The sequence below is a fragment of the Orcinus orca genome, chromosome 8, assembly GCF_937001465.1.
Source record: "Orcinus orca chromosome 8, mOrcOrc1.1, whole genome shotgun sequence".
Lineage (NCBI taxonomy): Eukaryota > Metazoa > Chordata > Mammalia > Artiodactyla > Delphinidae > Orcinus > Orcinus orca.
The window spans coordinates 71282209-71308395 of record NC_064566.1 but is presented as its reverse complement, the minus strand read 5'-3'; the positions used below and the strand labels follow the sequence as shown (position 1 = coordinate 71308395).

Sequence of the window (26187 nt, the reverse complement as noted above, 5' to 3'; positions counted from 1 at the left end):
TAGTGACTTCCAAATTAGACATTTTGATTTAGCAGGTAAAGTTAAGAAAGTTATACTTTGATTTGTAAAGGGTCCTAGGTATTCTTAGTGTACTCTGAGTATTTCGAATCCACTAAAGCTGAGCTTAGCATATAAAAATATATATGCTTTCCTATTAAACACTCTATAGGATTTCTGTCCAGGGTATCTTAAAGACTAAGGGTTGACCACACCCCAGTAACCACTCTCAGCTAGGTGGCCTTGGCAGAGTTCAGCTCAAAACAACACTTATAGGAGTTTTCCTTGCTCAGTCTCCAAGTACTGTTTTGAGAGCGGTGAAAAGCCCTCCTTTCCCAATTATGTTTAATTATTTTTTCTCCTGATTAAATCTGATTAATCACAACTCCTATATCATCTCATCCATCTACTTAATGACATTTCTTAATAGTCTAATAGCTCGTCTTTTATCTTCCCTTTCACTGATCTAATTCCTGGATAACTCCAATTGTTTCCTTCCTTCCTTCCTCTTAATCGTCCCTGACCACTCTACAAACTTGCTACTACCCCCACTGTGCTGAAACTCTGAAGATCACTTCTGGCCTCATTAACACAAATTTTAACAACAGTCACCAAAAGCTGAAACTGAGGAAAAGTGTGTTTTCACCAAGGTGACTCTGCTTTTACTGTCCCCCTAAGCTTTTCCCCGTTAACTTCTTTGACAACCTTACCCTGATATTCTACTCTCACTATCTCTCTTTTTTCATATTTTAACCTATTTTTACAATTCATGTAACCGAACTCTACCTCCACACTACCTCTGCTCAATTCAAATTTTTACAAGTTTTCTGAAAACACTTCTTGTCTTGGCACATATTCCAAAATGCCTGCGGTGAGTTTTTCTCCTTCCTTTTCTGTTCCTGGGACAAGCATTTCCGATTCCTTCACCACCCAGCTAGCTCCACCTTCTCTACCCAAGCACTGCTAATCACTCTCGCCTAGGTTATTCTAGCAGGGTGGCATTTATCAAACTGTACTGTGTAATAATCTAATTACGTGTAGTTTCTCTTCAGTGCTTTGCTCCTTCAGAGCAGGGGTTCTCCCCTATTCATCCGTGTAATCCTAGAGCCTAAAAGTACGCCAGACACTCAGCATTTGCTAGGTGAAGAGCTAATGGCTCCAGCTTGAGCTGCTTCACATTCACATTTACTGCCTATCTATTCCCAATGCGGCAGGTCCCGCTCCAATTCCACAAAATACCAGTGACTGGATAGGCTGGTGGCTCTTGTAGAGGCCAATACAATATTTAAGATTGGCTCCCCTTGTCGCCTCTCTAAAAGGGCATTTACTACACACTGAGGTCACCGTAATATAGAGGGAGGTGGGAAGCGCGCGCGCTCGAGGTAGGATGAGCACAGATCGAAGTTACTGGGAGGATGGGAGGGGGAGGCACTGCAAGCAAAGGAATCAGCAGAAGCACTCAAGACTGCGTACAATTCAACAGCTGCCCATTAAGCCGACTAGAGCGCCCACCTGGTCTCGGAGAGTTTCCAAGAGGGGCCGTTACACCCACGAGACCCAGGAGCCCTGTTCTCGCAGGCCAAGGTGTAGGTAGTCATCCCTGCGAGTCCAGGCCACTTTCGGCACCTGGGCGGCTAGGCCGAAAGATAAAAGAGGCGGCGAGGGGGGCGGGAGTGACGGGCCCGGCCTGTCTAAATGGAAGGGTGCAACCTTGACATAGGAGCGGTGGGCGCCAAGGTAGCAAGGGGCGATCTAGGCGCCCCCCGCCGCTCCCCAAGATGGAGTGAGACTCTGGGCCGAGAGCGCTCTGAAGAGTGAGAGAAAGCAAAGGGGCGCCAGGACCGACCCGGGGCCTATTCGAACGTCAACCGCTTCTTACCGAGAACTGAGAAGCCGAAGTCTCAGAGACCGACGCTGCCGCCATCTTCCTGCCGACCTCCGCAGCCCTGGGAGGGTCCGGGTCCGCGTGCTGTTCTTCAAGATTCGAGAGCCGCCCGCCAGGTGCGACCCTAAACCGAACCCCTGATGGAAGGGGCTGGTATGTTGGCCCCGGGTCTGGAAACCCCTGCCACACACCCCCACAGGGCCGCCCACACTCGGAGTGCACACCAAAAGCGCAACACGTCCTAACAGACGTCCTGGCTAGCCAATCAAAAAATCAGACGTCTTCCGGTGGTAGGAGAATCCGCCTCTTCCCTCGGTGACGTCACAAGGTAGCGCGCCGCGGGGACTGGGGTGGCTGGCTACCGGGCGGCTCTTGAAGGGGTTCTGCACAGGGGCGGGCATTCTCGAAGGGGAAGCGTGGGCGAGGCGTTGTGTTGTCTCCAGTGGCGATTGAATGGGATGACTGTAATAAAAGCGAATGCGAAGCTCAAAACACTCCATCACTTCCCTTGCGTTAATCGCCGGAGAGAGTGTGAGTTTGACTCAGGGACGCCTCTCCACGTGAGGTACTTACCTTTCGACCAATAACAAATAGAAGGAGAGGGAGCTTAAAGATTTGGTCCAATAGAAGTCAAGGGAAAAAAAAACAGTAGGAGCAGAGAGTAAACCTCCGCAAACAACTGCCCAATTGGATTCGGAAGTTTCCACCCAAACCTGGGACTGGCTGCTAGGAAAAGCCGCGACCGGGACCTTTGGGCGGGGTGAGTTTAAAGCGGCTTTCGCGCGCTGAGAGCATCGGGCTTTTATTGGCCAGCGACTTCCTCCCTTTGTGGGAGCTCCCTGCGTAGCCGGGGTTAGGAGTTGGGCGGAGCGACCGAGTGACGCAGTAGCCGCCCCAGCCAATCAGAGGTGGGGAAGGGAGGCCGAGGAGGAAGCGGATCCGTCGCCGCGCAGCTAAACCGCAGCGAACTATCCGCTTCGTCTCCCTCCGCCGCTCTCGGGGCCTAAGCGGGAGCTGCTGGGACGGCGTCACTGGGTGGGCTGGGGCGGAAGTGGAGGCGGAGGGAGACGGCTGCGTCTCCAGTACCTTGGTCTCTCGCGTCAAGGCTCTGGTGGGCGCGGGGGAGGGGGAGGAGGAGGAGGAGGAGCCCGCGGCCCGGGCGGCGGCGGCGGCGGCGGCGGCGCCCGAGTTCCCCGTAGGGCCCCGCCTCGGAGCGGGCGGCGGTGGAGGAGGAGACTGAGGAGCAGGATGGCGGCCTCGGCCCTGTACGCCTGCACCAAGTGTACCCAGCGCTATCCCTTCGAGGAGCTCTCCCAGGGCCAGCAGCTTTGCAAGGTCCGTGGGCGCTGGGTGGTGGGCGGGTGGGGTTTCCTCGGCCATAGCCCGAGGGAGCTGGGTGCCCGCTGCACTGCAGCCCCTCTCTCTTCGCCGGCGCCTTGGGGGTTTGGAGCCCTCGCCTCCTCACTCAGAGACCCCGTTATCCGAGGACCTGGGCATCAGCTGGGAAAGCCCCTGAGAGGAGGACGGAACCCTGCCCTCTTCCAAGCGACCCAGGAGGGGGCCGGGCCCCAGCAACGTTGAGGGGTCTCAGGGGTGGGGCTGCGTGAGGCAGCCACCTGTCTATGCCGCAGAGACCCCGGGATGGAGATGTTTTCATCTCGGTTTTCTGTCTAGTCTGTCCTCTCCTTCCACCGGGAGGCAGAGGACGGTGTTTGCACTTTCTTGCTAGGAACCTGAAGCCGCAAAGCTGATGGCATCCTTCTTCCCTGTCCAGGAAAGCGAAGCGTCTGGCTTGGGAACAGAATGCTCTATGATTTGGAGCTCCTCCCATCCCATTAAAGCCGGGATGCTGTCTGTGAGCAACGGTGCAAAATAATAAGTAGTTTCACATTTAACCAGTCCTTGGAATCGGCCCTGACAGCTTTTTTTAATTTATCTGTTGCGTACCCCCCCCATCTAATAAAGACAAAGACACATAAGCCTTCTCTAAGAAATTATGCTGTAATTGGCTACTTATTTGATAAATCATTCAATTTTCTACGTTGGGGGACAGATTTTATTGATGTTTTAGGCATTTGACTAGGTTGGGTAATAATTTTCCACCAGAAACGTGTAATTTTGGGGACCTTGAGATAGATAGTGACTAACATATTGTCTTATTACAGGAATGTCGGATTGCGCATCCCATTGTAAAATGTACTTACTGCAGATCAGAATTTCAACAAGAGAGGTTTGTATATTGAACAGTTTTTGATTGTTAAAGACAAAGTATTGTCTGTAAGGAATACTTGAGGGTTGTAATCCCATATTTATGTTACAGTTTTTTTTTAAATTAAATGGTTTAGTTTCTAAGCTTTAAGTTGTAAGCCCTTTTTGCATGGTAGGAGAGAGAATGCTGACCAAAAATTAATGGGTATTTTACAGCTAGACTTTATACCTGAGGAGATAAAAAATAAATTATTGCATGGAAAATGTACAGCCTTGCTAACGAAAAGTGCAAATATAAACTGTTACTGTTAAACTATTAAAAAATGGCAGAACGTTAATGCTGACATGGACCTGAGGAAAGGTCTATAGTGTTACCAGCTACCTTCCAAGGGTGAAATCCAGTAACTTGTTACCAGTGGAAGAACAGCACATATTTCTTAATGGAGTGATTCCTGTTAGAGCCTCAGTGCATGCACAAGAGCTTAAGAGAAGAACAAATAATTTTTTCACAAGTAGGTGTGAGCATCATAATAGTGGAGAGCACCCAGTGGAAGGTTAGATAGGCACTGGTGCTGTGCATAAATAGTGGCAAGTGTGAGGATTTTGGAACTAGATAGAAAACAATAGGGTTTTTTGATTTGTTTCCATTTAAAATACACAATAAAAATGTATGAAAACATTTATCTTAATTAAGGGGAGCAAAAAAGATCCTAAGAAGATCCTAAAAAGATCCTAAGAAGTTCCTAAAAAGATCCTTACGTTTGCATTTTTAAAAAATTCTTACTCTGTGTTAGAGTAAGTTTTAAGTACTACTAAAGCACATGGTACACTTCTACTAACAGTACACTTTGCTTGCTTTAGTTCAGCATCGTGCTGCATAAGTTTCATCATCGATATACAATTTCCTTTTCAGCAAAACTAACACGATTTGTAAGAAGTGTGCTCAAAATGTGAAGCAATTTGGCACCGTAAGTATATCTTATATTTTCATCTCATTTTATTGCTGCTGGTCAATTAATGTTTTCACAAAGATGGACCTTTTAAAAAATATGTATGCTATGTTCTTAAATATTTCAAGTACCAAAATATTTCAGGAAAGAAACTTTATATAGAGAGTCTGATGAGAAGATAAAATTTTAAAACAGTCATATTATGTGCATGTTTATATATATTGAATTTCAGTGGGGAAGTTATGATTTTATTCTTTAAGGAGTCAAATATAGCAAACAAACTCCTGGTTGTAGAGAACCTACTTATAAAGTTTGCATAACTGTACTTTACCTCTTCCTCAGAACCTCTGACAATTTTTATATAGTGGCACAGTTCAGGCATTTAGTCACAAAAGTCAAGAAGTTATCCTAGTATAAGTTCTTTTCTTATATGTATATTATAGTTATTATTGGTATATTACAGTCATGAATAGTCAAATTTCTGGCCTTAAGGGATTCTAAAATCTTCAGTTGTCTTTTGAATATCAAAGAAAATCAAGGTATGTTTGTTATAGTTATGTTGAATATGCTTGTGCCAGTTTTTTTTAGTTGAAAACTCACCTATTTCTTGCATCAGCTGTACCTATATATGATGAAAAGTTGTTAAATGTATTTTGAATAAATGATATAGTAATTAAGCTAACAGGATATTAAGTTAGTAGAAATTCACTCCCCCAAATACCGGATACATGAAACTTTTGTCAGTGTGTACCTTTGTTTTCATTTATTGAAACGTCTTTACATGTAGCTTTTGTATTATATAACATACTATGCAGGTCATAAGTACATTTTTCACGATCTTATTTAACTAACGAAAAGTTTAATGAGTCTAGAAATAAATGTTAGCAAATGAATAGAAACATAATAAATGTCTTTGACTATGATAGGGCAACATACTTCACAGAAAACTTTTTGCCTATTAGTTTCCTTAATTAATTCCTAAAATATGTCCTGTTCACTGGGTATATTTTATGCAGCAAAATTTTAGTATTTTAAAATGTCTCAAAGAAAATATATATCTGTTTTTCAGCCTAAGCCTTGTCAATACTGTAACATAATTGCAGCATTTATTGGTACCAAGTGTCAGCGTTGCACAAATTCAGAAAAAAAATATGGACCACCTCAGACTTGTGAACAGTGCAAACAGCAATGTGCTTTTGATCGGAAGGAGGAAGGAAGAAGAAAGGTATGTTTTATTTATTTTATGACATCTGGAAATTAAATAAAACACAAACAAGTTGGAAGTTATTATACTTAATGTATTACTGAAGCTTGATGTATTCTTTGGGTCCCTGAAAGCAGGTGGTTAGAAGAAAGTGCAGGAACAGTGCATTTTCTCCTTGCTGGCATGATATGTAGATTCATGTTGATCAGTTGAGATTACTATACTTTAAAAAACATTCTGTGATAGCTATTCTGTACTATTTGGTTATCCAGTATTTGGTGTGGGAGAATTACTAACTGCTTTTAAATCTTTTCAGCTACTTACCTTTTTGCTGGTTACTTGAAGTTGCTGGTGTGAAAATATACCTGATGGCACTTTAACACATATGATTCAAAGTTAGTCATGTACCTTTTGATTTGGGGCTCATATTTTATACCATTGTTTGTTTTTCTCTACCTACAGTGACTTAAAAGGTATCTATATGTGTGTGACATTTCTCTGCTGAGCATTCACACAGGCCTCCTGATGACTGTCAGTTTCAGTTGATTTGGAGGATGACTGTCTCTTTGAGGGGCTCTGCCGTGTTTCTCCACAGCAATATATGTACCCTAGTTGTAAGACATGTTCCTCCAGCACTTCTCATTTGATCAAATAGAGGATAGGAACTTAATTTTAGTCTTAATTTTGGAAAGAAGTCTCTTTTCCTCCCCGTTGACACGCAGACACTGGCCTCCCATTGTCTGTGAGAGTTGTGTTCTATAAAGTTGCTGCAAACACTGAGTTAGTGAATAGAACTGTTGCTCCTACGGACAATACAGGATAGGTCCCTGCCTCTGGTCACAACGTGGTAATCAGTGGATCGGTACCTAATCTTGTTTTGTTTTGTGTATGTTTCTGTTTAAAGACACCTTAATATATATTGTTGATTGATTAAATTGAACTCATAGCAAACAGCACTATAACTATGCCTGAATGAATCTTATCTAACAGGTATTTTCCACATAAAGTACATCATAGTCGCCTTATGCTTAGGAACACTGTACATCACTTTAGCACTACCTTTGGGGACCATTTTAACAGTGAAATCACTAATAAAAAGCACAAGTGTGAAAAACGTGATAGTAGGTAGACTGAAAAGGACACTTGTTTACAGTATGAGAGCTGAAGAAAGACAGCAAAGCATCACCGTGTTAACCTCATCTGGGAACATTTGCGGTCTAGCTACACACATTTTTTTGCTCTTCTGTTTATGTGGGTGTATGATCACAAAAGTGCTACAAATTGATTTAGGGGTGACATAAATTTTAGCTAATAGGTGGTGAATTTGCCAATACAAAATCTGCAAATGAGAGTCGATTCTATATGTCATTCAATCTCATTTTTTCTTTAACAGTTTTGCTTTCATGGGAAATACTTTGTCATTTTAGTAGTTACACAGTAATTTAAGAATTTATGATAGTGCTTAGATAAGGTTTCTTTGAAGTATATCATCAAGTTATGCTTATTTTCTAGTAATAAGAAAATAAGTTTTCCTCTCCAAATTTAAAAATGCCTCAAAACTAATGGAAGTCCATATATCATCCTTTCTAATTTTACGATCCTCTAAATAAGCATTTCCCCAAGTTTTGGAAAAGTCTACTTTTACTTCCATTTTGCAACAGTCTGTGTGTGTGTGTGTGAGAGAGAGAGAGAGAGAGTGCGCACATGCACACCAGCAGTTGAGCAGTTTATCTTAACCTGGTTTCACTTATAGCCAGTTACACGTATATTTAATCTAATATAAGCATTTTCTTTTAAAAGGTTGATGGGAAGTTATTATGCTGGCTCTGTACTTTATCGTACAAGAGAGTTTTGCAGAAGACAAAAGAACAAAGGAAGAGCCTGGGATCGTCACATTCAAATTCATCTTCTTCATCTCTTACTGAGAAAGACCAGCATCATTCAAAACATCATCACCACCATCATCACCATCACCATCGTCACAGCAGTAGCCATCACAAGTAAGTACTTTGAAATTGTGTTTTCCAAAGTCCTCACTGGCATTTTAGTGCCAGATTTTAGTGTTTAACTTTTTGTAAACGCTAGCTATGTGCTTGTCTAGTTTCCATTGTACATGGTAAGCTTCTTGTGTGTTACCATGACAGCTTCTAGGGCTGTTCCCCACTTTATTCAGTGTACAGAATTACACATAATGAGTGTAGTTGTTTACCATAAATATAAAGATAGGACTTTTAGAGATTTACAATATAAAGTTATGATCATATAATGAAGTCAGAATATAAGTACATCAGAGTTAATTGATGCTTCATTGATTCATGTTATCAAAAGCCTCAATATTCTTTTTTTGTTCAAAGAATTGTTAGGATTTTACTTGTAAAAATTTTATTTACCTCAGTTACTATTAACTTTTTTTAGTTAAAACAAATTTAAACTAGTGACTAGGAAATGTATTTTTGGAGAACAGATTGCAACACTGTCATTTGTGACCGTGATGGAAGCATTCTAAACCTTGAAGGTTCACAAAGTGTGAGAAGTAATCTTTTTGACATGGTACTTTGCTTTTTTTAAAAAACAGACAGGAACTCTTCAAATATTAACAACTACTTGATTTTTAAATTGCCTTAGGGAGAAAAGTTACATAGTAGTAGTATCTTAACCTTTTATGTGTGTAAAGTTTTTTTAAGGTGTAGTTTTAGTCTTCATGGACAAATCAAGAATATTAAAATGCAAAATAAACACAAAAATTAAAATGGAGAAGAAGGGGACATGATACCCACTGATTTTCAGGAGAATTTATTTTTTTTTCACAAATTTCTCTGAGCCTTTTTAAAGTTCTAGACAGTTAAAACAGTTTCATTTACAGAAAACTGATGCCTGCCCTAGTTAGGAACACATGAAGATATTTGTGGAATGTAATGTAGTTCTGTCTAATTAACAACATTTGATTCTGAATTATAGGCAAGCACATATTAGATTATGGGGGTTTATTGAGGCACTGAGATTGTTTGCTTCTCTAGCAATTTTTCCATTTGTCTCACTGTGTTGTAGTGCTTTCTGGATGTAACAGTGGTAGACTGCGTAATGACTTCTAATCTGGCTACTTTGAAGAAATCTTGTGGTCTCTGTATCAGTGTATCCCAAGGAACAAAGGAATGTAAACCTTCCTTGATTTTGCTTCTTGCTTTAGGAAAAAATATGAGGAAATAACTACCATGATGATAACTGTCAGACCTAAGACTCAGCTGAAATGTCCCTTTCCCTTGCCTTTTACAGATAAATTTGTTTTAGCATGATGTGAAAGGACACACTCAGATTATGTTTATAAAGATCAAATTTTGTGACAGGAACTTAATCTTTTGAAATTAAGGTTTCAGAAGTAAAGGGAAAGAGAATGGATTGACTTTTTATTTTCCTTTTGATTATTTAAGATATGCAAATACTATTGTATTTGATGAGTAGGCAACCAGTTTGTGGAGCCCTATCTTAAGTTCATTGGATAAGGATGATTATGAAGAGCTTACATATTGTGATATATAGTGATGGGGGAAGGAAGAAACTCAGGTTAACATGGATGCAAGAAATAGCCCACCTCAGAAAGCTGAGATTCTGTTTCTGTTAAGTCATTATTAATGTGATTTTTCTCATTTTGAGGTCTGGATAGTTCTGTTAATTCATGTGTGATTATATACCTTGCTAATGCTTTTAATGAAATTTGTAAAAGAAACAAAATGGCAACTGAATTCCTCAGTAAGATTGCCGTTCATTGCCACAAGTAGAGAATAACTCAGGTTGAGAGAATTACAGCTGCTGTTTCCCCAGCTTGTTATTTATAGCTGATTCTTAAGAACATGGTTAAAAAACTTCTACAGCTAAAAGAATAGTAAATTTTATATACACACACAAACATATGTACATATTTTTATTTTGTGTATGCTAGCACTGTACTAAGTGTCTTTACATAGGTAACTCATTTAATCCTCATTTTCCCTATAAGGTATGTTTTATATCCATTTGACAGATGAGGTAACAGAGACTCAGGGATTTTAAGAACTTGCAAAAGGTCACACAGCCCAGGTCTTTTTAACATCTCTTATATTGTATATACAGTGGACCCTTGAACAACAACATGTTAGAACTGCATAGATCCACTTATATACTCAGATTTTTAATTTTTTTTTACTAAATATTTACTACAGTTCTACATGATCTGTGGTTGATTGAGTCTGTGGATGCAGAACCTCCTATATGGAGGGCTGACTGTAAAGTTAAGTGCAGATTTTCAACTGCACAGAGGATCAGCACCCCCAAACCCCCATGTTGTTCAAGGGTCAGCAGTTTACGTGGTGTGCAGTACATAGGAGATGCTCTGCACCTGTTGAATGAATAAGCTAGAGGTTAATGAAGGATTGGCCAATGTGAAAGTACAGGGAAAAAGTATGGACAATTCATAGTGAGTTATAAAGTGGTTGCTAGTATTGCGGCATAGTGGAAAAGAAGTAGTACTGTAGTAGTAATTATAAGTAAAAGTAAAATCAGTAGTTACTATGAGATTTGCCAGTATTTTCAGCATGACTGCTCCAGAGTACAGCCTAATGAAAGATGAGACTTTGGAAAAGATTCTTAGGAAAACTAGGAAGGAAAGAAAAACTCAGATATTTCCTGGTTCAACTTGACACACTATTGTGAGCAACTTAAGTTATTCCAAAGGAATCTCTACGTAGGCTTATTAGGAAGGCCTTAACTTTAAGATAAAACATCTGTCTGAAATAGTAAGGGTAGCCTAAGAATGATGATTTTCAGACTTTGTCATTATAGAACCCTGTTGTGGTGGTTTTCATGCTCATATACCCTAACCCTTAATATGATATTAAATTGAATTATTGAAAGTCCTGATTAAAAAGAAAATCCAGTCCCTATCATCTTACCTTTCTTAAACAACTTAAGATGGCTAGTAGTCATTTGATTAGAATTTATCTTATTGGAATGTGATTTATTCAATATATATTAGCTTAGGCTGAAAACTTAGTTGAATATGCCTTTCTCAGAACAAAAGAATATAAACATATATCATTTGATTCCATTGGGAAGAATGCTGTTAAAATGTTGATGGGTTAAATAAATGTTATTAGATATCATCTGTGTATTTTTCAGAATCAGCAATCTGAGTCCAGAACAAGAGCAGGGACTGTGGAAACAGAGGTAAATATGTTAACGTATTTTATGAAGTATTTTGACATGTATTTTTTAAGATGTGATATTCCTTTAACTTTGTTACTTAGGCTTTAAAAAAACTGATGTTCAGTAAAACTTTAGGGGAAGAAGAATAACTTTTCATTTGATGCCTATGCCCTTTTTACTCTAATTATTTTTATTAATGTTTGGTTTCAGCCATAAATCCTCTGCAGCAATTCAGAATGAAACTCCAAAGAAAAAGCCCAAATTGGAATCTAAGCCATCTAATGGAGATAGGTAAAAATGAATTCCTTTAGTGCTGTGAAAATTCAACTTAGTTGAACAGTTATGGCTGATTGCCAATTATTACTAGGTAAAAGAATAGAACATGTATCTTCTACATTGACTTCTTTGAGTCACCTAGAAGAGTAAACATAATCAGTTAAAATTTTTAACTTAATTTTAGCAATAAGAAAGTGGCACTGAATGATGTTCTGTTTGGGGCATAAATTTGGGTTTTGAAAAAAAATCTGAATAGAGAACATTATCTTAATTATTCTTCAGTGAAACACAAAACTAATTGTGATATTTGAAATTGACCTGCTTGGAAAATGTTTTTAGATTTAAAGTATTTTGAGAGTGACTTTGTTTTAGTTCATTAGCCAAAAGTTTGCTGATGTTACTGTACAAATTGGCTGCCTATTGCTTTACACTAGAAGTATTGACCCCCTAAAAGCTAATACTGAATTATATTTCTGCAGGTGTATGTAATGTGTGCCATTAGTAAGGTAATTTGCCAGTTGCATCCATTTCTGTCAGGTACATATTTTTTTGCATTAGCCTTAAGGATGTTTGTGGAATTGTCTAATTTATGCAATTTGAACACCTGCTAATTTTCCTTCTACTTCATTTAACTGTGTTTTACTCTTTTCTTTTTAGTAGCTCTATAAATCAGTCAGCAGATAGTGGGGGAACAGACAATTTTGTCCTTATAAGTCAACTGAAAGAAGAAGTGATGTCACTTAAACGTCTCTTACAACAGAGAGACCAGACCATTTTAGAAAAAGATAAAAAGGTAAGTACATGGTTCACTGAAGCCTGGTAAGGTTTACATCTTGACTCTTGCTTGATAATTGCAAATTTTGTTAGACTTTCTTCAATAACTTGATCATGTTTGTGGTACATGATTCTTATAAGACACAGAAGCCCAAAGTGGAACGTAGGCCATCTAATTATGATATGTAAAAGTGGTACTTCAGAATTTTAGTTCTAAGAATCAATTGAGAGCTGATTAGAATTCTAATAATTTCTAAACATTAGTTTTCAGTAAGCCTGTAATCTAAAATTAGATCTAATGTCTTAATTTGAAAAAAAGATGTAAATGGAATATTATGTCAATTCTTTTGGTATAAGAAAGTAATTGAATATAGTCTAATATACCAATTATATATTTATTTCAAGCAAGATCAAATAAGTGGAGAAAATTAATGCTGTGGGAATTTCCTATGTGGTAATGATTAACAATAGGTATCTAAGATAGGAAGTAAGTGTACTTATTGGGACTTTATCAGTTAGATAAACAGGAATATCGAATATGTTGTCTGTTTAGTGAAAAGTTCTAATACTTTCTGTGTGCACTTGAGCAGAATTTTACCTGTTTGGGCCTCAGTTTTCTCATTTTAAAAATGAGAATATTAACACCATCTCATGGGAAGATGGTTGTGATTAAATGAGAATGTAAAGTGTTTACTTACAGCTTTTGGCATGTATAAGTGCTCATAGCTGCTATTACTGGGGTTTGGTCTTCTTTGAGGGTAGAACCTACTTCTGTACTTGCTTTATGATCCTAGACTGTCTGGCTTGACCTATTTCAAACATATCATTGCAATAGGAAAACATTAAAAACGTTCTTTTAAAATTATCAACAAGTTGTGATTATGAATATGTAGCATGTAGCTATCTCTGAGATTCCATAGTAGTGCTTGAGTCTGAGTTGGCTTTTACTTCTGGCTTTCATGTAAAAATGTAACTTTTATGTTACATTTTCCCACACCTTGATGATTAATGGATTTAAATTTATTTTAATACATTTGTACCTTACCTTAAGCAAATTCGATAAATGAAATTTAGGATTGACATAGACAACAATAGGATAGTTAGGAGTATTTTATTTTTTATGGTTCTTTTTGCTTAACAACAGAATATTTTAAATTAGCTTTAATGGAAATTTGTTTTACACACAAAATATTAGAAACATTTCTGCTATACAAAGACAGGTCTATCTGTACTAACCTAGATAAAAGTTGAATAAAATGGGAAGTTTACTATAAAATAGCAATGATTCCAAAACTACGTAGTAATGAATTGTGGAATTTTGGCTTTTTTAGATGTTTTTTTTCCTTCAAGTATCACTATTCTATGTTAGTGCAGTTAGTGAAAAGTTTTCTGGTTTTGCTAGTGTTCCTTTTTTCTTAAACACTAATGGGGATGGAAATTAGCAGTACTATGAGGAAAATAATTGTAAGCCTAAAATAGCTACATACTTACAGCTTTTTAAAATAATGTAAATGTAAGACAACCACGTTATTTTCTAGAATTTATTTCACTTTATTCAGTGACTTCTAGAGCCAGCGATGTACTAGATCATGAGGATAAAAAGGCGAAATAAGACATGATTCTTATCTTCCAGAAATTCATAATCTGGAGGCAACTCACAGTGTAGTGATGAAAATATCATAGCTTATCTGATGTGAACTGACATTTCAGAAAAGGAATTCCTTTGTAATGTAGAAAGTAGGATTCAGTTATTCTTTGAACTGGACAAAAAGCGAGAGCTTTTATTCAGAAAATCAGAATATAGGGCACTGTGACTTCCTTTCTCTCTTTTTGGTGTACTTCTTTGTTTACTGGCTACTGAGTAATTACAGAAAAGAACGTGCAAACCTTTAAAGCTTACATAATGAAAACCAATTAAAAATAACCAGAAGCTTTCTTCTGCCTGGTTCTTATGTTGAAGTTATATAATACCAACTTATTTTTTAGTATGAAGTCATGAGATTTTGTATCTTTATGTATGTCATTTATATTTATGAAAAAAATTGTCATATAGCTGTCTTTCCTTCCTCAAATCACCATCTTTTTTCTTACGTTGCCTAATTTAGCCCAAATTTTAAAGTAACCCCCTTTCCTTTCTTATTCTGTGTTAGTTGTATTTCTGTTCTTTGTTCTCCATTTTTACCTCAAATCTTAAGTGGTATTGGATATGGAATTCTGCACATAAATTTTAAAATAAAAGCAACATAGCTTTTGGTTGATAAGACTGTTCCTTTATGTACTTGCCCAGTGTGAAACTTTTTTCTTTTTTCATTGAAAGACTGTTGTAATCTGAAACCAGTTTTACTGTTTACTTTGTTTATATATAATGTGAAGTATGTTTTAACTGAAGCATTTTCCAAGGTATTAACCATTAAGCTTTTCTGTTGGCATACCAGTTGCCAAACTGTGTCCAGTGAAACCACCTTTAAAAAGAAAAAAAAAAGACAACTTCTCAAAAGTTATACTGATGTTTCAATATTATCTTAACATTAAAATTGTATTAATGTTAAAGTAGTAAATTAGATAGAATTCATCATTTCTCAAAACAAATTCGAGATAAGTTACAAAACTCAGTAAACTGCTGTTAACCTTCTCCACTTTTATAATGAATTGTGAGTTTATTGTGAAAAATATTTAACGATGTGTTTGTGCATATGCGTATATATATATATATATATACATGTATATACATATATATATATATATATATATGTATTTTTTTTTCTTTAATCTTTCAGTTAACTGAACTTAAGGCAGACTTTCAGTACCAAGAGTCAAACTTGAGAACAAAGATGAACAGTATGGAAAAAGCTCACAAAGAAACTGTGGAACAACTCCAGGTAAATGAGATTCTTTTTGTAAACTGTTAGGCAAGGAGGGTTAAACTTGGTTAATAGTATTCTTTCTCTTAGACTGGTATTGGTATCCCTACTTTATGCATATCTAGAGCATTTTCAGCTTTGATTTTGACTTAAAATACCTTGTAATCCTGCTCCCATTAGAAGTTATTGCCTGAAATCACTTGATAAGGGGATTCAGTAGATTAATTCTGAAACCTTTTGCCTAAAGTTCAAATGGGGTTCTCAGAGGAGGATATCACTGAAGTATGTTCAGTTGATCCTCAGGTGAAAAGCAAAAAATTAAAAATCAGATTCATGAAACTAAGGTGAAAGTAAGGTCTTCAGTACATTATGTAGTCATTCTTCCTGTTTCCTCCCAGATAACGGGAGGAGAGGTGGGGCTACAAAACCAATTTATGGGACCTCGAGTGGAGGAAATTCATGCTGCATGCAGAGATGCAAGGCCAAAGAGTGCACTTTAACCTCCGTACTGTGATTTTTAAAGTGCCAAATAGGGTTCTGCTGTATCCACAGCAGGGAGCCTCTAAGGATGTAGGCCAACCTCCTCGGAGTACTGCAGAGGATACTCAGTAAGGTGTCCATATACAAAACAACTGAATGGTGATGCCGAGAGTCACCACAGTGACGAGGGTGGTTTCTGAGGTCTGGAATGCAGAGATGGAGAGCATCAAACAGAGATTTAGGTTATTCCCTTATTTAAGCCTTTTTTCACCTAGGTTTCATAAATTTAGAAATCAGACTACACTAAGTTAATCATATGTTTTATCGATTTATACATTCTGACATTTGTAGAATTAAGTCTTAAAAGCATAGAAGATGGCAGCACACAGACTTTAGGCTCTTGATGGGAGAGTGTAGCTTGGGAAGGAAGGAATTAATATTGCCCTGCTTTTGTTTTTTTTGTTTTTTTTTTGTTTTTTTAACTGTAATATCAAGGGATATTTGCTATTTCCTATCTTTTGGTTTTGTGTTCTTCATACTTTGAAAATAGCTTAAATTGAGTAAGATTGTAAAGTGGATTTAGGAACCTGTTGAAATTCAAGGTAGAGATTGCCTAGTCGTAATGCTGATCTTACTATTACAGAGAATTCTGAAAAGAAACTTTCGTAGAACCTGACACATAGTAGGAATTCAAATGGTTTGTTGAATGAGTGACGATTTATGGAAATGCCCATCTGCCCTCTGTTCTGAGAGATTGCCCATTTTATATATTAGGCTTCTTGTACATTATTGTTTCTCATCCACCAGCAAGCAGTAGTTTTATGTTATTTTACTCATTCAGTTATTAGTGCTGAATGATTACTGGAAACAAAATCTTCTGCATGGTGATCTCTGGTTTAATGTGATTTAGCCAAGACATGAATAAATCCAGAATGACATGACAGAAAACCTGTGAGCAGTACTTAACTATGATAAAACTTAGTACTTCTCACTGTTCAAAAGAGCAATTTGTTGTTTCCTTTTGTAGTTGTAATCACAAGGGAACCTCTCTTTGACATCTTAGCCTGATTGGTATCTTAAGGCTACCTCTTCCTGGTTGGTAGCTGAAGTTTCATATAATTTAATAATAACTAATAATTATATAGAAGTATACATTTTCAACATAATTTTACATAGGCTCTCTTATTTGCTCCCTACAGTAACTTTAAGTTATGTGGTATCCAGATGAAGCTCTGGTCACAGAGTCAGAAGTGACATAGAAACCTATATCTTCTGACTCAGATTTAACTATACTTTTCTCCTGTTCTGCACTGACTCCCACCTCAGCTTACTCAGGTTTTCTACTTCATCCTTATTGTGAGGCCACTTCCCTTTATCATGTGTATTATTACTGGTGACATTCTGTCACAGTTACGTATCCTCTTTTAACCCCACTCCCTTTAGCAACCATGTACTAGTAAGGTTCTCCACCTAAGTGAGTAAACATAGTGAACTGTTTTTCTTTTTGTCATAAGAAACTGAATGCTGAAGCAGAAAATTTATCTTGTTCTAATAACTCTCAAAACATTTGAAACTACCAAACTTGAAAAATAAGCACTGAGCATCACAAGAAAAAAATTGTCCAAAATACCGAAAACAAAAAGACAAAAACCCCACAACAAATCCCAACCAACCAAACAAAAACCAAATTGTCTAAAGTATCAAGAAAGCCAAATAAAAAGTATACCTTCATTTAGGAGGTAAGTTGATAAAAGGGGAAAGGGAATTAACATTTGAGTGCCTACCATATACCAGCCACTGTGTTAGGCTAAGTGTTTTGTATATTTGATTAGTTCTTTCAACTCCTGTTGAGGTAGATGGTGAAGTTTCTGTTTTACCTATGAGAAAGTAGACTCCCAAGTTACATAGCAGATAAGTGGCAGAGCCAGGATTCAAAGCAGGATCTGTGTGATTCGTAATCGACACATTCTTTTCTTGAGGCCAGCATTTCTAAACATTTTTAACTTAACTTGCTTAAGAGTTCTTAAATAATTGATTTTTGCATGGTGCATAATAAAGAAGTAATATTAGGATAAAAAATTTTAATGCATATATGTTAAATATTTCTATAAAATATATTTTAAATATACCAAAATAAGAATAAGACAGATTTGGACTTGTCCCCATTTAACAACTGACTTACTGTTTATTTTTCTTAAAGGCTTTTTTCTTACATAATTTATCAGCAAATAAATTTACTAGTGACGTGATTAGGAGACTGAATATATACATGCAGATTGAAAATTAGCTGCTAAAGAATTAAAAGGAAAAACTTCTTTCAATACCTAAGGTTTGAGTTCTTGTATTTCATACTTAGAATATGAAAATTATAAACTCATTGATTTTTTTGTTTTTTTCTTGATGAATGAGAAAAGATAGTTTGAAAATTAACTCTTTAATGATTTGCTATGTCAGTGTAAACACTTTTGTATAACAAATCTGACAGAGATCTCTTTGAGGCAAGTTTGCAGACATTTTCCTTTTTTTATGCCCTTCATTAATTTGTATTTTAAAATTTCTGTTTCTTAAGATTCCTTTTTTTAACCAGTGAGTCTGTTATAGTTATATATTGAATAATATGTAGCAAACAATGAAAAGAAAACAACTTATAACTACCATGTTTACTAGGACTGGTCAGCTGAGTAATACACCAATTGATAATGGTTGCGTGCACTTGACTTCCACTAACTGCCAGGCATTCTCACTGATTTGTCGTCTGAGTTTCTCAAACTATTTCTTTTTAAAGGGAAAATAAAAATCCTTTTAAATTCTTGATGATTTTCCAAATTTGAAATTGAATTTGAAATTGAAGCCCTTAATTACCACCTTAATTATTTAATAATCGTGGAATAGAGAAATGATATTAATCATACAGTCGAACATTAAAAAATGATTTGACTTGCAAATGTAAGATAGCTAGGATATTTGCATTTTGGAGGTCATGGGTATTAATTAGGGAGAATTTGATTGGTGAAGGGTTGGGGAGGGTTGGGACGTACAAAGCCTGGGAAAGGTTTATATTCTATGAAACTGCTTTAAGATGGTATACTGAAAAGGCAGAGTGCCATACAAAGGCTAAAATTAGAGTAGAAGATAAAGCACTGAGGTTAAAAAAGTGTAGATAATAAAAAATCTTGAGACCTGTGCAGGAAAATGGTTTTCAAACGTAAACCAGAGGATATCTTCTGAAATTTTGTCAGTTCTCAGATTCCAGACTGTTGTCAACATTCTCCCTGTTTTGGCTCAAAAACTCCAAAAGCATTTGTGCATTAACATATTTGTATATATGGAGGGTCCTTTATTATCTACATTGCCACAGTTAAGAGATTACACAGGGAGATGGATGTAGTCAAAATTTGAAAATATTCACTGAAGGCCCCCATTTGTACCTTCCTCCTCACTAAGCACTAGTGACTGTCATAGCACATTGGCTTGAGGACAGTGTGTTGTCAGTGGTGGATGGAACATTTGAATGACTTGTAAATTCAGTTCAGATTGATGGCAAAATGAAATCTTGAATCTTTGAAAAGAAATTTCAGCCTTCCGTGAAAATGAAAATAGTGATGATGTGTCACTGCTCAAATTATATCAAAGCCAATACCAAATAACTGTATGCCAATTAAAGGAACAACAACAACAACAAAAAGACCAGAAAGGGTGGTTGTGATGGGTGCTTCAAAAAGTTTTCTTTTGAATATCATTAAGAGAGTAGTCCCTTTGGGAAAGTGATAAAGTCTGAATATTTTTGCAAAAAGGACCTCTTATGCTTGCTCTATAAATAGGTAAACATCAAAATGAAAGACTTTGTAGAGTTTGTCTGAAAATAGCCCTCTCAAATTATCACTTATTTGATCTTATTAATCATATAACAGTACTTACATTCATAGTTTTTGTTTCATGTTTTTCAGATAAAACAAAAATATTTTTCCCCTATTTAAAATTTTGACCCTCTTTTAAAGGGATTCACTTTAAGTTGCCTTTTGTGTAACCAATTATATCTTTGGACAACAATTACTTTAATATTGCCATTACAAAGGGGGCTGATAAACGAATCTAGCATTTTCCTTCTACATATCCAACATTAAAGAGATGAACCTAAATATATCAGCTCTTTCATTTATTCTGTTAGTGTTTCAGTAAAATATTTGAAATAGTATTCTTCAGCATAACTTAATGTTTGAAACATTTTAATCATAAATGTTTTTGTCTTCCACAGGCCAAAAACAGAGAACTACTCAAACAGGTTGCAGCATTGTCAAAGGGTAAAAAGTTTGACAAAAGTGGAAGCATATTAACATCCCCTTGAGAAATGGTTGGTTATTCATTAGTGTTTCTGCTGAAAATGTAAAATTGGAAAAAAATTCTGTGAAGCCCTTAAATTCTGTGTAGTGGAAAAATATTTTTGCACACCAAATAAATTGGCATGTTTCCTATTCACTTTTGTAACTGATATACAGCATTTTTTAAGTTGTATAACATTCAAATAAAACTTCAACTGGTTTGAAGCAACTTTTTAATTATTTGATATCCAGGAACTTTTTTGCCAGCAATAGTATTAAACAGTTTTAAGGGAGTGCATGAGTAGTGCTCTTTATAAAATACAACATGCAATAATAGAGTAGGTATGGTTTTCAGAAGTCAGAGCAGCAGGGCTTTTTGTTTTGTTTTTTGTCTTACACTATGCTAATTTCATATAAACAGTTTTCAATTTAGAAATACAAAAACTTTTAAACAAGAAAAATTGTGAACACTGGTTTTTTGGTAATTGTGTTTTTACTTTTCATGAACATGACTTTAGGAGAGAATCATGGTGCTTTTATTAAATGGACTTCAGAGTATATGTAAATATGTTTTTTAAAGTTACATCGTTACCATTAGTTAGTAAACTAGTATTTTCATTATTGGTATAGGAATTAATGTTTATTGTACAGTATCCAAGGTAAATGTGTTTGTTTTGTAAAAACTGTAGATTTTTACTTACAAGTGCCTTTTTGCCACCTAATGTTTTTATTTATAGGAATGCTGATCTTTTGTACATACAGTTTGTTTTAAAATCATGTTTAATAAATGTTTGTATATAAATGCATATGTACAGAAGCCTATTTCAAAAGGAAATCAACGTTGCTAGTAAAATGTTTGAGGTTGCATTAAGAACTGATAATGCATCTAGACTTTAGATAATTTTGTGCTTTGTTTCTGTGTGATATGGGAAGCTGTTGGTCATTGAATTCATTGAATTATGTCAAAATACTTCCCAAAAGATTTAATTTTAAATCACTTCTGATAGAATAATTTTATTTTTTATGTCATATGGCTTCATGTTCATATTTTGTGTTACACGTTTTATTTTTCTTTTATTAAAATTTTTAAAAATTAATAATTTTTCTGCAGTGGTCCATATATCTGCTTTCCCTATAATATGTGGTTATCTAAGTTAATATTTATGTACACCATACTTAATTTGTAAGTTAAAGCAAATCTGGAAAAAAATATCTTTTAAATCAATCTGTGATTATCTTTAAATAAATTAGAATCTACTGCAAGATTCAGGCACTATTTATAAGAAAATTATATCAGAGTCTTTAAAATTGTCTATAAAAGGTTAAGGTAGGGTGGGATAGGTTAGGAGAAGTTATTGACTAATTGTGTTCTAATCCAGTGGTTTTCAGCCTGTAATAGAATTGATCTCCTACTTAGTAAATGCCTGTTCAGAGTTTCAGTTCAATTTTAAAGCGTCAAGCATTGCTAGATATACTGTATAGAGTAGAAGGCTCCTTCTCTTAGGAATTTATGGGCAAAGTAAATTTGTTTCAAGTAAACTGTTATTAAATTTATCAGTCTTGAAGCATTGATTATGAATGTCCTATCAAAGATCCTCTTTCCGCAGAACACAGGATGATTGTAATAATTGTTTTTAACATGATTCATGTTTCAGTAGATTATTCCTATAGTGATTCATTATAATCAGATTTCAAATAATTCTTTGTCCAATTTGAAAACATATACCTAGGGTAATTTTCAAGTTATAGTAAAATATTGAATCAGTCAGACTTGAAAGAATTAAACCAGTTTATTTGTATGAAATCTTCATGCAGTAATCTTCCTAAACTTAGTATTCTCAACAATGATAGGTAATGCCTCCTTAACACAGATTTTAACGTTTTCAGGATTTGCTAAATTCATAATACCGTCATTACCTTTCTTTAAAATTTATAATGTTTGTATTCTGGTTTCATAGCCATTTGTCAATCCACAGTGGTCATTATGGTTTTAAACTGTGTAATAGTTCTATACCTTGTTGGAGCTGCTACAAAAGAAAGATGCCCCTTCCCCGGTTTTTAGGTAAGAGATTAAAAATTGAAATGAGTCTAAATACTTAAGCTTTGTAAATTCCAAGGCTAAAACCTTTTAGGGGCTTCACAGTATTTAGTCCTAATTAAATGCCCTCTCTTTATTCTGTGACCTGGTTTTATAACCTATTATTTTGCAGTTGTATAAACTAGTAATTGAGTCCCAGTCCTGAATCTGTAGTGTATTGACATAATGACCTGATATCCTCTCAATGTGGACCTGTAAGGAGATACTATGGTGTGCCGTATTGTGCTTTCTAGCCTGTTTTCAGCTATCGATTAGCATTTACCAGTGAGGGTCATTTTGGCTCCAGTTATTTATGTATTAATAGCCTGTGAATATTGCAGTCCTTTTTAGATTGTATTGGTCTAAATATGCATTCTGCAGTGAACCTGTTAAGCTGTTCACATGTATAGACTATTGAAATACTGTACCTGTACACATTTGACTGTTGACATTTTGTACTTTTTTTCTAAATCCAATATTTCACAATAAAAACTTGTCAAAAGCTTTGTATTGATTTCCTATTGCTGCTGTTAACAACTTACCACAAATTTAGTGGCTTAAAATAGCACGGATCAATTCTCTTACAGTTCTGGAGGCCAGAAGTCCAAAATCAGTTTCACAGGGCTAAAGTCAGGGTGTTGGCAGGTCTGGTTCCTTTTGGAGGCTCTAGGGAAGTAAGTGTTTTCTTGCCTTTTCTAGCTTCTGGAGCTGCATTCCTTGCATTCTGTGGCTCTTTGCCCCCTCCTCCATCTTCAAAGCCGAAAGTACAGCATTTTCAACTGTCTCTGCGTCTGTCGTCATATGATCTCTCTTTGGTCATAGTGTCTCTCTCTGTTCCCCCTTATAAGGACATTGTCGGGCGCACCTGGATGATCAGGATAGTCTCCCTGTCTCAGGTCCTTAATTACATCTGTATACTCCCTTTTGTCATGTAAGGTAACATAGTATTTATATAATGTTCCAGGGATTAGGACTTGGACATCTCGGGAGAACATTATTGAGCCTACAGTAAGTTTCACCTACATTTTTCTAAAACGATAGATTTGAAGGAGTTGACTCAGGCCAAACAAATTTAATTTTCCTATCTTTTAAGACTGCTCTCATGAAATAGTTATTTTCCTGGAAAGAAATTATATAAATTTTTGTTGTGCTATTTCAAAGTAACAATAGGTGAATCAAGCTATATGTAGTTGAGGTTTTTGCAAACGTTGGAACGTGACTAGAACCATGCTAGATTGTTTGATAGGATAAGAGATGAAGACCTGACTTTAATTTCTAGCCTAGCTGGGGAGACAATATACATGAAAAAATACCTGGAACTTAGTTAAAATGCAATAGAAGCTAATAGCTTTTAGCAAGGGCATTCGCAGAATTGTGGGAAAGGTTAGGCTATATCATTGTTTTCTCAAACTTGAGCGTGCGTCAGTCAGGAGTCAGGGTGTGGGGCTTGTTAAGCATGTGTTGCTGGGCCTCAGCCCCAGTTTCTTGAGTCCATAGCTCTGGGATGGGGCCCCCAAATTTGCATTTAAAACTCCCAGGTAATGCTGATGCTTCTGGCCCAAGAAGTGTACAAATTAGAAAAAAAAAAAAGAGGTTTAAGAGACAGTGAGTGGAAGACATTTGGGGAAGAATAAACTTGGAAAAGTTTTTGGAGATGTATTTTAAAAGCAGTTGGGGTAGTCCTCAGTAGATTTTTGAAAAGGAAGTGATGTAAGACCAGATAATTTGACACTTTAAGAAGACCAACTGCTTTATTTCATAGCCAAAGAAATGGAGCCAGAAAGGGCAAATGACTTAAGTATTGACTTTTATTAATGTCCTGACATTTTCTAAAAAGAATTTAAGGTAACTTGGTTTAAGTGATTTGTACTTAGCCAGTTTGCCACACAAATGAAGTTTTAAGGAGGGATGTGTATAGTCATATCAGACATAGCTAAGAAGTTGAGGATAGTGAGAAAAGTCAATTGGATGCAACAAGCTTATGCCTTGACATACAAGGCACAGAATTTGTTTTTTTAATTGACGAGATGGTAGATGATTCAAGCCCAGTGTTCTTTCTCTCATGTTTAATGTGATATGATTGCATTTGGAATATGTAGTGCTAGTCACCACTTTTCAAGAAATGCATAGTCTGAAAAGTTATATGATTAGAGGGTTGGAAACTGTATCTTGACTAAAATGATTGACTTGTTTCCTAAATAGAGAAGAAAGAGACCAACAACCCTATAGCAAACTAGGCAAGAGAAATGAGTAGACAGTTCATAGGAAAAATGCACATGGTTCTTAACCATGTGAAAAGATGCTCAACTTCACCCATAATAAGAAAAATGAAAATCAAAAGTATATGGAGTTACAATTTCTCACCTGTAGGTTTGCAATATTCCAAATCTGACAACATACTTTGTTGACAAAGTTATGGGGAAACGCTTTCCTATATTCCTATTTGTCATTGCAAAACAGTCCCTATGGAGGTAAATTTTAGTAACGAGCAAAATTACATATGCAGTTGTGCTTTGACCTAGCAATCCAATTTCTAAAATTCTATCCCAAATACACACTTAGAAAAAAAAATTAAAAAAAATAGTTTCAAGGGATTGGTTAAAAAACTATGGTATGTCCATGTAATGGATACTATGTAGCTGTAAAACTAACTCAGCTACTTCTCTAGGATACATTGTTAATTGAGAGAAGCAAACTAGAGGAAAGTGTGTTGTAGCATGTTACTATTTAAGAAGGGTAGGGCTCTATACCCGCACACATACACACAAGTATATGATTATATTTTTTTAAAAATTGAAGGTTTAACCATAATTTTTAAAAAATGGTTACCAATAAGGGGGTGGGGGGAGGAATACGTTGGAAGGGACAATGTTGGAAGCTAGAATTCTTGGAATATACCATGTTTTGTTGGTTTGACTTTGGAGTCACTTAAATATCTTTACAATGTTATAATCAAAAAAAAAAAAAAACACCAAATGTACCTAAATATATAAACAGTTGGTGCCACAGCCACACAGATAACTATGCTAATTGCTATAAAATGCGATAATTTGTACCTCCCTAGTGGGATATGTCCTAAAGTAAAAAAGAACTGCAAAATCATCTTACGCTGTTGACAATCGTATTAGTGACAGTGTCAGCATTCTGAGATTGTTGTGTGGAATAAAACATTGTGAATAAGGCAAGTGAATAATTATGTGATTTTCTAATTCTATCATTCCATTCATTGTTTAGGACTAGGATTCTTGGCTGAAGAGGAAGGAGATATAAGTTTAGGAAAATCTGTAGAGCCCTGTTTTTAATTAGAATTATCAGTATAAACTCAAGTTACTTTAAGAAGAAATAGATATATTCAGTAGGAAAAGTATAAAATGAGCCTGCATATCTTGTCAGGTCAGATAGCAAGAAAGCTATAAAGGATGATTTAGTACACTCAAAAGACTCACGAGCCAGTTGGCAGATAGCACAATTTGAACACCAATATAGAAAATAATATCTGTAGTGGGTGGAAACGCTGAATATGTTTAAATACATGAGTTCAAAATGATACTAAATAAAGAGACACCATACAAAAACCAAAGCACTAATTGATCACCATTGGAGGATACTAGCAAGCTGACAATATTTTGAAAACTGGTAAATAAACAGAAAAGAATTCAATATTTCCTACAGTTCCCATACACACTGTACCTCTGGATAGGCAAGTAGTAGATGAAGGACACTTTTTCTTAAAAAAAAAAGAAGTTCCATTTAATGAGTGAAAAAGGAATGATGGAATTACAGTATCATCACTTTGCAACTTCCAATGAATTAATGGAGATAATAAGCATTGGCCATGCTATTGTTCAGCTGCTAAAAGTAAACAAAGAGACTCACTCTTAGCATCACGTGCTTTCTGAGGGAGGAGCACACTATGACACATAGAGTAGTTTTGCCAAAAAGAATCATACCTAAATCTGATCAAGTATCTACCAATTT

General features: G+C 36.2%; 2 protein-coding genes across 9 annotated transcripts in view; one reads left to right on the top strand and one right to left on the bottom strand.

Annotated features, from left to right (window-relative positions):
* Positions 1–2209, bottom strand: part of CEP57 (centrosomal protein 57) — a 47310-nt gene extending 45101 nt beyond the window's left edge. For 2 of the 5 annotated variants that reach the window (XR_007478974.1, XR_007478973.1), the window contains exon 1: positions 1877–2208. Coding sequence is in view for 2 of the 5 variants with exons in the window: in XM_033420336.2 (XP_033276227.1) it covers positions 1877–1921 (45 nt within the window). In the remaining 3 variants the exon portion in view is untranslated. Of the gene's footprint in view, positions 1–1876 lie in introns of all 5 variants that reach the window. The other 3 variants (XR_004481080.2, XM_033420336.2, XM_004265456.3) reach the window with 3 other exon arrangements.
* A 487-nt stretch (positions 2210–2696) lies between these two features.
* Positions 2697–22715, top strand: FAM76B (family with sequence similarity 76 member B). 4 transcript variants are annotated; one of them, XM_033420338.2, is made up of 11 exons: positions 2697–3217; positions 4048–4112; positions 5004–5058; positions 6110–6265; positions 8045–8244; positions 11396–11443; positions 11633–11713; positions 12356–12491; positions 15250–15351; positions 18014–18142; positions 20069–22715. In XM_033420338.2, exons 1-10 carry the CDS (start codon positions 3131–3133, stop codon positions 18098–18100), a joined length of 1017 nt encoding a protein of 338 aa, XP_033276229.1. In that variant the 5' UTR covers positions 2697–3130; the 3' UTR covers positions 18101–18142; positions 20069–22715. The 4 variants fall into 4 exon arrangements, 3 of the variants coding, with proteins under 3 accessions (XP_033276229.1, XP_033276230.1, XP_004265505.1); XR_004481083.2 differs by lacking the exon at positions 20069–22715 and adding an exon at positions 17013–17552 and having other exon boundaries at positions 2699–3217; positions 18014–18140; XM_033420339.2 differs by lacking the exon at positions 18014–18142 and having other exon boundaries at positions 2700–3217; positions 12359–12491.
* The last annotated feature ends 3472 nt before the right edge of the window (positions 22716–26187 follow it).